Source organism: Prunus dulcis, unplaced genomic scaffold (genome assembly GCF_902201215.1).
Source record: "Prunus dulcis unplaced genomic scaffold, ALMONDv2, whole genome shotgun sequence".
Lineage (NCBI taxonomy): Eukaryota > Viridiplantae > Streptophyta > Magnoliopsida > Rosales > Rosaceae > Prunus > Prunus dulcis.
This window is the reverse complement of record NW_023010445.1, coordinates 1-12059: the sequence shown is the minus strand read 5'-3', so window position 1 is coordinate 12059 and position 12059 is coordinate 1. Positions and strand designations below refer to the sequence as shown.

The 12059-nt window shown below is 39.3% G+C and overlaps 1 protein-coding gene across 1 annotated transcript; it reads right to left on the bottom strand.

Annotated features, from left to right (window-relative positions):
• Positions 1 to 9852: 9852 nt before the first annotated feature.
• On the bottom strand, positions 9853 to 12020 carry LOC117613629 (WAT1-related protein At1g25270-like; the record flags this gene model as incomplete). The annotated part of the gene is made up of 4 exons (XM_034342226.1): positions 9853 to 10176; positions 10375 to 10526; positions 10671 to 10829; positions 11754 to 12020. Coding segments are annotated over 4 exons (798 nt in total), but the record flags the coding sequence as incomplete, so codon positions are not given.
• Positions 12021 to 12059: the final 39 nt, after the last annotated feature.

Below are 12059 nucleotides of genomic sequence, written 5' to 3'. Positions count from 1 at the left end.
TTGATGTCCCAACCCAACTTCCATTGGCTCCAATCCCTCCCCCTGCATAGTGCAAAAGCTACGGACTGAATTGATGCCATTAAAGACATCAGAGCGGTGTTTGAGTAATGGCATTGGCTAGGGTATGTCTTACTCATCTTTGCCCGTATACACGAAATTATCAAAACACTAACTTAACAAAACAACGGGATTAGATAGAACCATAATTTGATAAAACAAGAGTGCAAGAGCCCTTCACAAGGATACTATTAAGTTTCAGAGAAATGGGTCAATGATCTACTACTAGCAACATTGTCCCCAACTTAACCACATGCATATTTGGCAGGTGTGAGATTTTATACAAAAGTTATCAGTGCTAATAATAGTGAAAAGTTTCTGATGTGGGACTTCAAATTCTTCAATAATCCCCCTCACGTGGGACCACTCTATTTCAAGGTGGCCAGTCTGAATTGTTGGTTTGTTGTAGTAGTACCATGAACTGGATCGGTTTCCCCAATTCAGTCCGGTTTAGTATTGAATTTTGCAAAATTATATAATAATAAAAAGACCAAAATTGGCCTAATCAGACAAGTTTAAAAGTTGGGCTACTTACCCCTATCAATTGTGTGATGCATTAATAACATTGTTTTAAGTTTAAAGAAAATAACACTTGTCATGAGAATAATGGAAAAAGTTCAAAAGAGAAGACTACTAGCATTTCTCAACTTGAAATACCCTAAACCTTGAAATACCAACCAAATAGATGTTTATGTCAATTGAATCTCGAACACATCTTTAGAAAAAAAAATCAACTTAATCGACGATCCAGATTTTATTTTGCCAAACAGTCTCGCAAAAATGCATTATCCCTTCATATTAATTGAATACGTGGGAAACAAACCTGAAATACCAACCACAATGCAAAGGATGTGCTAGATCCGAGTGCCAATAAGGAGCCCAACAATTGACTGCCAGTGTTTCTATGTGATGACGCCACGTGGCTGTTTTGCTGGGTATATTTATGTAAAAGGTTGACATGTATTGACCAGATGGCAATTTCTTTCCCTTTGTAAAACGTGAAGACCATTGTCCCTCCTATTCCCACAAGGGTCCCCACAACCTTTGCCCTCCCTGCATGCGTTCCAAGTGCCAACCTCTCCAACCTGCATTATTATTACCCACATAATTCAAATTATAGTCAAATTAAAACTGGAAAAATGATTTTTTTTCTTCCTAAGTTAGGAAGGGAAAAGGGTTTCTTTACACGCACCCTATCAAGGTACACGCACATTACCAATGTGTACGGGCTAGAAAAATTATTTTATTTTTAGGTATTAAAGTTCTATTCTGTATAGAATTACATGAAACATATTGCTATAACGAAGGTGATGGCTGGAACAAGTTTAGTGATGGCCGTAGCAGATGTCGTTGATGTTAAGGCTAAGCTCTGTACGTAAAAATTTTGTGATATTGTTGCCTTGAAATATATATACACTACAAAAAAAAGTTACAACAATTATCATTTTGTCACTAATTTTGATGACTGTTGTGGAGGTTACTAAAAGCTTTGGTCATATTTTTTAACTTTTTTAGTGACTAAAAGGGTTTTCAGTCACATTTTTTACTTCTTTTAATGACTAAAACTTGTAGTAATCCTCACAAAAGTCGACTAGAGCAACTTTAACATTAAATGTAGACATGAAAACTTTAACATTAAATGTTATCATTTCATGTCTGCGTGGCAATTTTGTGATATTGTTGCCTTGAAAATATATATATATATATATATATATTATATGTTAGAAATAAAATTGAACTTGTACACTTTTTTTACAGCTAAATTAAAGTGCATCAAAACTCATCGAATTGAATTATGAGAAATGCTTTTCACAAAGCTTGGTTTTTAGTAATTTGGACCACACTTACCCCAATAATCCGGAGATAAAAGCTTGAAATAGTATAACTAATGTAAGTTTCGGCCTGCTCCTCCTATGGATTATGAAATAACCATGAGTGATGGGACAAAGGATGGCCTTCAACTTGGGTATATAAATTAAATGCAAAAAGAAAAAGAACTTTAACTTGGAAGAAATTAAATTAAATTAATGAACCATTCAATTATAAGAGCAACAGGAACCATAAGGGCCGCAGAAAACATGTTCCTATAGACAACAAGGACAGTCAAATTCATTCCAACTTCTGTTGCCATCTTGTAAAATATATTCATCCCTGTATATGCCGCCTGAACCAGCAACATCATCATCACTGGCTTCAACCCCTCTACTAGGCTCTACTGCTACAGAAAATGTGCTTCTCTCTCATTATCTCTGCCACAGAGAGAGAGAGAGAGAGAGAGAGAGAGAGAGAGAGAGAGGTTTTAATAATTTGTTTGGGGTAGTGAGAAGCAGAGCTAGCTGTGTTGTGTTAGTCTTATAAGCATTTACATTTTATTTCTTGGTTTCAGAAACAGAAAAAAACAAACAGAAAAGCATTTACATATTATTTCTTGGTCTTACGTTAATTATCTCGCGATTTCGACACACCTGTAGGTTTGAGAGACCATGCAACTCAACTCCTTCCCACAAGATTTACACGTGTAGGGTGCTGATGGTCATAATTAACAAATTCAGCGGTTGTTACTTCTGGTAACAATTCTCTGGTTTTTAGTGGGAGGTTTAGGGCTATTTGAGTAATGTTTTTGGAGAATGTTTTCCTAGAATATTTTCAGAGAATGAAAACATGCATTTTCAGAAAGAAAAAAAAAAACAATGAAAATGTGTCTGGTAATATAAGAAAAATGAACTCAGGAAGGGAGAAGGGTGAGATGAGAGGGAAAGCAAGAGCAATTGGCACAATTCCGATGATTCACTCTGTATTACCAGTCAATACAAATATAGGTACATGGGTTAGGCTTGTGCAAGTCTATTTACAGAAACTTTAGAAATATAAGGTAAGTACAATCAATTGCATATATTACAGATTTAATTGATAACTAAATCTGGCTGACAGAGCGCTGTGCTTGTGATGAGGAGTCTTCTAAGGCTGATGGATTGGGTCGGCTGATTGCATGGGACTGATGGAAGGAATGGAATCTGTTGGAGCAGATTGGACGGGATCTGCTGGGGTGATATTCTCTTTACCCCCCCTCAAGCGTAACGGAGCAAGGCGAAGATTGAGCTTGGATTTAAGAACGGAGAACCGATCACGACTAAGGCCCTTAGTGAAGATGTCAGCAATCTGATGGGAAGAGGGAACATAAAAGGTATGAAGGGCCTTCCGAGCAACTAATTCCCGAACAAAGTGATAGTCGATCTCAATATGCCGAGTGCGAGCGTGGAAAATAGGATTGGCAGCCATATAGATGGCGGAAAGATTGTCAACATAGATACAAGGTGCAGAACGAAGAGGGATACCAAGTTCACGAAATAGGAAGCCAAACCAACGAATTTCAGCTGCAGTATGGGCAAGAGCACGATATTCTGCTTCAGTACTAGAACGAGAAACAGTAGACTGTTTCTTGGCAGTCCATGTGAGGAGATTAGGTCCAAAAAAGATACAAGCACCAGTGGTAGATCGTCGATCATCAACAGAACCAGCCCAATCAGCATCAGAGAAGCTACGTAAAGTAAAATCAGTGGACTCGTGAAAAACAAGCCCTTGCGCAACTGTACCTTTAATATACCGAAAAATGCGCTTGACAACCTGAAGATGGGAAGAACGAGGGTTGTGCATAAACTGACACACTTGATTGACGGCAAAGGAAATGTCAGGCCGTGAGAGAGTAAGATATTGGAGGCCACCCACCATACTCCGATAGGTAGACGGATCAGATAAAGGATCACCATCAAGACAAGATAGTCGAGTGTCAGAAGGTAACGGTGTAGGACATGGTTTGCAGTCAGTCATATTAAACCGTTTCAATAAATCAATGGCATATCGAGTTTGAGAGAGAAATAAACGATCAGGAAACCGAGTAATTTCCATGCCAAGAAAAAAATTGAGCTCACCCATGCGACGGCTATCGAAGGTGGAACACAACTGATCCAGAAACTGGTGTACACTTTGCGGGTCAGAGCCAGTGACAATGATGTCGTCCACATATACGAGAACATACATAGTGCAGGACGATGAAAGATGAATAAAGAGCGAGGCATCAAAGTGGCTGTGAACAAATCCTTGAGCAAGAAGAAAGGTACTAAGGCGTTGAAACCAGGCTCGGGGAGCCTGCTTAAGGCCATAGAGAGCCTTATGCAGTCGACACACAGCCTGAGGACGTGAGGGATCATGAAAGCCAGGGGCTTGTTTCATGTACACTTCTTCCTGCAGATACCCATTCAAGAAGGCATTCCGAACATCAAGTTGCTGAAGAGACCAGTTATAAGAAAGAGCCAGAGACAAGATAGTGCGAATAGTAGCCGGTTTGACCACTGGGCTAAACGTTTCTTCGTAATCAAAACCTTCTTGTTGATTGAATCCCTTGGCAACAAGACGAGCCTTATAGCGATCGACAGAGCCATCTGCTTTCCGTTTAACTTTGAAAACCCACTTGCATCCCACAACATTCATTCGAGAGGTGGCCGGAACCAAAGACCATGTCTGATTCTTCATAAGAGCATCGTACTCATCCTTCATGGCATCTTTCCAGTGACTGTATTTGGAAGCTTGGGTGAAGCTGGTGGGTTCAATAGACGTGGGGTCTGAGCATGTGGCAGAGAGACCATGAGGCAGGGGATGCGGATGGGTGGGAGAGTAAAGGGGTTTTGTGACAGGACCAAAGGGAACGATGGACTTGAGACTCTTAAAATGTTGGGGATGGTTTGGTGTATCAGGAGAGTTAGGAAAAAGAGATGGATCAAGAGGGGAAGAAGGGGGAGTCGATGCTGGGGATGAGGTTGTGGTGTGTGGAATGGGCGAAGATGGAGGAGTCGGAGGGGGTGATGTGTTTGCGGTATCTGGGATGGACGTTGAGTCCGTGGGAAACAAGGTTGGCAGGGGCGATATGGCTGGGTTCGTGGGATGGGATGATGGCAAGGAAACCAGAGGTGACGGCAAGGAATTTGGAGATGGAGAAGATGGCACGGGATCTGCTGGAGCATATGGAGATCGAATTGGGTCATTGTGGGCTGGGCTTGGGGAAGGGTTGATTTGTGGAGAGGCAAGTGGAATGGGGTCAGATTGGGGTGGACCTGTGGAAGTGCTGATTCGGTGAGAGAACGAGTTGGGCCCAAGGTCAGAGTGCGCATCAAATGTGGGCTGGGCATCAGGTGCAATCTGAGGCTGCCGATAAGGAAAAGTGGTCTCATCAAAAGTCACATTTCTGGATATATAAACGCGACCTGAAATAGGATCAAGACAACGATAGCCTTTATAATGATCATCATAGCCAATAAAGACACATGGAACAGATTTAAAAGAGAGCTTATGCTTGTTGTATGGCACCATATGGGGAAAGCAAGTACAACCAAAACTTTTAAGAGAGGTATAATCCGGTGGGCGTTGAAGTAATTTCTCATAAGGAGACAAGTGGCCAAGCTGAGGAGTTGGTAATCGATTAATCAGAAAAACAGCAGTGGAAAAGGCCTCAACCCAAAAGTTATGGGGCAAGCGAGACTGAGCAAGCAAACAGAGGCCCATTGCAACAATATGCCGATGTTTCCTTTCCACCACTCCATTTTGTTGGGGAGTGTATGGACAGGAGATTTGATGAGAGATGCCATGATCACGTAAAAATGTCAGAAATAATTTGCTAGTGAATTCACCACCACCATCAATCTGCAATTGTTTGATGCTAGAACTAAATCGATTTTCCACCATCTTTTTGAAGTGAATAAATGTATGTAGAACATCTGATTTCTTAGCCAATGGATATAACCAAGTGAACCGAGTATGATCATCAACAATGGATAAATAATACCGATAACCGAAGTTGGAGGAAATCGGTGCAGGGCCCCATAAGTCCAAATGTAAAAGTGCGAATGGAAATTGTGCATGAGACTGTCTATATTCAAAGGGCAAGCGACAAGATTTTCCCAAAGGACAAATATGACAAGGTTTATTGGGGATAATTGTACCATCAAGTGGTAAATGGTACTTATTCAACAACGTAGTAAGGACTGAATGAGATGGGTGTCCAAGTCGTGCATGCCACACTTCCTGTGTTGTACGCTGTCCATAATAAGCAATCTGACGGGCAATATGAGGGGCTGTCTGAATATGATAAAGACCATCAGAGCTATAGCCAGTAAGGAGTACCGTCTCCGTCTTGTTCTCCTTTACACGAAAACCATTAGCATCCAACTCAAAGAAACAATCATTATCACAGCAGAAACGACGAATAGAGAGTAAATTTTTGCGGATCGCAGGCACACATAAGACTTCATTAAGATGTAATGACTTACGCAACCCAGGCAACGTTGTATTGCCAACATGTGTTATTGTTAACATATTTCCATTGCCAACAATAATTTGATCAGTACCTGTGTAAGGCTGAGCATTGGGAAGAGAGGTTGTGTTGGCTGTCATGTGGTGAGTGGCACCTGAATCAAAACACCAATTGAGGTTTGCCATATCAGCAGGAGGAAGGGAAGAGGTTGCCAAATTTTCTGCCATGTATGCATGAGGTTTGCGGTCAGGACAAAAACGGGCTATGTGGCCTGGCTTGTCGCACCGAAAACAGATGACTTCACTCCGCGGGGTATTTGAATGGAACAATGAGTGAGCATTTGAGGAATTTCCTTGTGGTGTTGGAAGAATTGGAGGGCGTCCATCAGAGAGAGTCGCAGGAGAGGAAGAGATGGTTGCAGATTGTCGGTCGCGAGGTTGAGAGGCTTGATCTGGAGCCCAAGGTCCTTGATTTGGCTCCCAATGATCTGTTCTCCTGAATCCACGCCCGCTGTGCCCTTGATTCCAATTCCTTCCACGACCACGTCCTCTTCCAGATCCAGGATAAGGATTTTGGTTGCGGCCAGTCATGTTAGAATTGGAGATGTGCTCGTTAGGCATACGGTCAGCAGCCATAGCAACGCCTGAAGCAACATTAAGAGACATTCGTTTCTGTAGATGCTCTTCTCTTAGAGCTAGATCGTAGAATCGATCGAAATCAATATCAGGATGCAGATGAAGGGTTGTGGCTAACTCTTTATATTCAAGGCCAAGTCCATCCAGGACATAACTGATGAGTTCATCATCATCCATTGTTGCACCAGCTTGTGTGAGGGAATCAAAGAGTGATTTGGCATGATTGAGATAATCAGTTACAGTGGTGTTGTTGTCCTTTCTGAGTGTGCGAATTTGGTCTCGAAGAATTCGTACACGGGTACTAGCAAGAGGTGAGAGACGCTTGGCCAACATGGTCCAGGCTTGATGAGCAGTGGTACATGGGATGAGAAGTGTCTTAATGGAGGAGGAGGAAGTTGCCTTGATCCAACTCAGGACCAGTTTATCCCTAGCTAACTCAGGGTGCACAGAGCCATCATCTTGCACTTTGGGTGGGTCTGTTTTGTTCTTGACAATCGCAGCAAGGCCGTGCATCTCTAATACATCTTCAAATTGGGATTTCCAACTCAAGTAGTTGGTGCGATCCATAGGAACTGGAAACAAGGATGAGATGTTGAATGAGGTGGGCAAAGAAGAGGTTGAGAGTGAGGGTGAAGTGAGTTTTGACATTTCAGAGATCAGTTTTGACATATCAATATTGCTTGATTCTCCAGATTTGGGTGTGTTGGCCATTGGTTTGGGTAGGATCGATATTTTGAGGGTTAGCTCCGAGTAGCTCTGATACCATATAAGAAAAATGAACTCAGGAAGGGAGAAGGGTGAGATGAGAGGGAAAGCAAGAGCAATTGGCACAATTCCGATGATTCACTCTGTATTACCAGTCAATACAAATATAGGTACATGGGTTAGACTTGTGCAAGTCTATTTACAGAAACTTTAGAAATATAAGGTAAGTACAATCAATTGCATATATTACAGATTTAATTGATAACTAAATCTGGCTGACAGAGCGCTGTGCTTGTGATGAGGAGTCTTCTAAGGCTGATGGATTGGGGTCGGCTGATTGCATGGGACTGATGGAAGGAATGGAATCTGTTGGAGCAGATTGGACGGGATCTGCTGGGGTGATATTCTCTTTAGGTAATACAATTTGAAATAATAATATCTGAGTTATTTTTATGAAAACATATCTCATGAGAATGAAAACAACTTTTTTCTGTTTTCTACAAGTACATGTGAACTTGTTTTCATTTTATGAAAATATTCTCAGTGTTTTTTGTTTTTGGGCCACTGAAAGTGTTTTTGCCTCATTTTTGTTCTCTGAAAATGAAAACAACCCTTTAAAACATTACCGAACGGGCCCTTAAAGCTTTCCATGGATTCTTGTTGTGAAGGGAACATTTTGCCAATTTCTTCATTTCCTTGATAAAGAGAACCAAATAAGGGAAATACAAGTTTTTTGATCATAAGTTTAAGGAGTTGCAAAACACTTAAGCAAAATGTCACTTTTAGTCCCTGTGGTTTACTACTTTTACCACTAAGGTCCCTATGGTTTCAATTTGATCACTTTTGCCCATGTGGTTTCAATTTGAAGCAATTTGAGGACAATTCTTAATTTCTGTCAAATTCTTCCAACCTCTGTTACTTATTAAGGGCCAATTTGGTCCAAAAATTATTAAAAGAAAGCCCTCTTCTTGAGGCTAAAAAAAGAACCTATATTCGGCCAATTCCCCACCCAATTCATAATCGTTTTGATTAAGGTCAATATTGGCGCGCATTTTACATTTTACTATCTCAATATGTTGGAGTTTTTCATTGCCAATAGTGGGGCAATCGTAAAATCTCATGCAAAATCTCACAGCCAACTCTTGGCCGTGCTGATATAAAAAATGGGTGAACAAACAGAGGACTTATTAGAGCATCTCCAAGGGAGATGTCAAATACAAAATGTTAAAATTTGATGGCTTATGTGACAATTTGACACTGAGGAAAAAATTTAACTCCACCCGAAATGCTAAATATCATATTTTTAAAAGCAAATGAGATCCATATGATGCATAAAATTTTAAAAGAGAGTAAATGATAGTGAGGTCCATGACTAAAAAAATATTACAATAAAATTTGAGATCCAATTTCTTGATATGTTGTTTTTAACATATTTCTTCTAGCTTTCAAATCTATGTATGATAGGATTTGACTACTCGGCTAAAACAATTTTAACATTTAATTTTTATCATTTTATTTTCACGTGACAATTTAACATATCGATTGGATATGCTAATGAAAAACACGTCATGGGAGTGGAATGTCTGAAACCAATCATCTCGAGTGCATAGTATCCATGGTTAGAGAAAAATCAACCAAGATTCTTTCGTTGAATGTGAGATGAACACAGTAGGCCCAACACAAACAAACCCTCAACGAAAATAATTTATGAGAGCTCCAAAGCACAAACTATTTGGAACAATATTAATGTTTCACACCCCATGCACACACTATTACATAATGTGATAGTGCCACATTGGTTTTATAAAAATTAAAAAAACAAAACAAAATTGGTTTTAAAAAAATTTAAGAGAAATAGTTAATAAGGGTACCATTGTTCTTAACTAAATGGATTGAAGTTGCCCGTAGGCCCAAAACTTAGCATGACTGGTCACTGAACAGAATATAATTCATTGATTACAATATCGAAAAATAGCAAGGAGTATGTAACTCAAGCGGTTAATTAGTTACCTTTATGCACGAGGTTTTATGTTGAAATCTCTCTCTTCCAATATCATTTGTATAAAAATATTTAACATACATATATTTATAACCTCCCCAAAAATTTACTTGAAGGGGATGGATCTATATACAATATCTTATACACGGAACAATACCAAAACTCCCAAATATTTGGGTAATTGGAATTGGGATACCCAGAAAAACATTACAATAATTAACATTTTTGTTATCACATTATTGTAGCTGGGTTTTCTTCAAATCCTCCTTTCTTCTACGGTATTTGGAGCATTATTACTTGTTAGGCCCTCATTGTTGCTGCTCATGCCATTAGGCATTATAACAATATCAATTGATCCAGAATCTTGATGATGCAAGCTTTCAGACGGTGCCACTGATTGACTCTTGTTTATTTCTTTGCCCTTACCCCACAGCACAGCATATAAGCCGCACACTATCAATACTGCTCCTAACACACTGTTATTTGCAAATTAAACAACAAATTAATAATTAAATTCAAATGCAAGCAAAGCCCCAAACGTATATGCACATTTCTCGTTCATTACTTTTATTGTTTTACGACATCAATTTATGGTAAATTTTCAGAATCTCAAGGTCGACCCTAGTTGAGAGATTGATCAATCAGTTCTATAAAAAAAGTGGTATATATAGTACCTTCCAAGGTGCAGCTTCTCGTCCAATACCAGAGACCCAACAATGGCAACAAGCACCAGCATAAGAGGGTTGAAAACAGATACAAACAAGGGGCCTCTCATGCGTATGCACAAAGCAATACATGTCACACTTAGCCCAGTGGCCACAACTCCCTACATAAAAAAAAGTCATGAGCATAGCCATATTCAATTATTATTAATTGACTATATATATAAGATCAAATCGCGATATTTTTAGATGAGGGTGATGGAAATTTAAGAACAACAAATAGTAGAAGAAGCTTAGGGTGGTAATACCCCGTATGCCACTGTGAGAAGCCTAATATTCCAACCTAATTTCCATTGGCTCCAGTCCCTCTCCTTGATGAGGGCAAATCCAACGGCCTGGATTGACCCCATTGCTGACATTAAAGCAGAGCTTGAATAGTAGCAAGGGTACGTCGCCCCCATTTTAGTCTGTTGCACAAACAGAACAAATGTTAGTAGTCTGTTGCACAAACAGAACAAATGTTAGAAAAAAAAAAAAAAAAAAAACTAAATATGTATTAGTCTAATGTGATCATAATATATATTACTAATAAGAATTTCATGGGCACTGAGCTTTGGCAGTGTCATGGCCGGATAGGGAGGAATGGAAAGGGGGTTTTTCTTTTTTCTCTCTCTAGGGCATGTTTAGGAATGTTTTTTTAAGGGCTAAGGTCCCATTTGGTTCATGAGAAATGAGACTTGAGAATGAGAAATCAATTGCTTTCCCATGTTTGGTAAGTCTAGGTATGAGAAATCGTTGCCTGGCTCATAAAAAAGTAAGAGGGAAAGTGAAGTCATCCTCCCAACTTGGGGTTTTGTTTTTCCTCATCATGGGAAAGTTTGGGGAAATGAGCTAACACTAAATACATATTTTTTATGACCATTTTATCTCCATTAACAATTTAGAATTATAATATATCATTAAATGCATTCTTTTTTTATTTGATTTAATATGGGTATAATTGAAAATTTATACAAACTTTGTTTTCCATTCCTACTCAAAACAGACATGGAAAAAGAAATAAAGTTATATATCCCGATTACTTTCCTAGCATTACCAAACGTGGGAAAAGAATCTTCTATTCTCATTCCTTGGGAAATGACATGATAAATAATTTCCCCTCAAATTCATTCCACGAACCAAATAGAGCATAAAAGTATTTTCTAACAATCAAAAGCACTTCTAATATTAAGTATGACACAATAATTTAAAAATGCTAATGAGTCATGAAAACAATCTCTGCACTTCCAAATACTTTTCTCAAAAGCTCTTAAATTTTTAACAAAAATTTTAACATTCTTCTAATAAAAGCGCTCATATTATACCCCTAAATTTGTATGTGAATGTGTCACCTGAATAATGAGCCATAAAGCGAAGCCAAAACAGCTCCCCAAGGACAGTAGGCAGCCCAATAGTCGATTACCAGAGTCTGCATGAGCTGATGCTGCCAAGTGGTTGTTTTGTTGCTGACTACCATGCAAAAGGTCAACATGTGTAGACCAGATGTTGATCTCCACACCTTTGTAAAATGTCAGAACCATCGCTCCACCAATTCCCATTAATGTTCCCAACACCTTTGCCTTCCCTGCTATACTTCTTAAATTCAAACTCTCCAACCTATATAACCAAAGCAAACCAATCACAATTCATCAATTTAT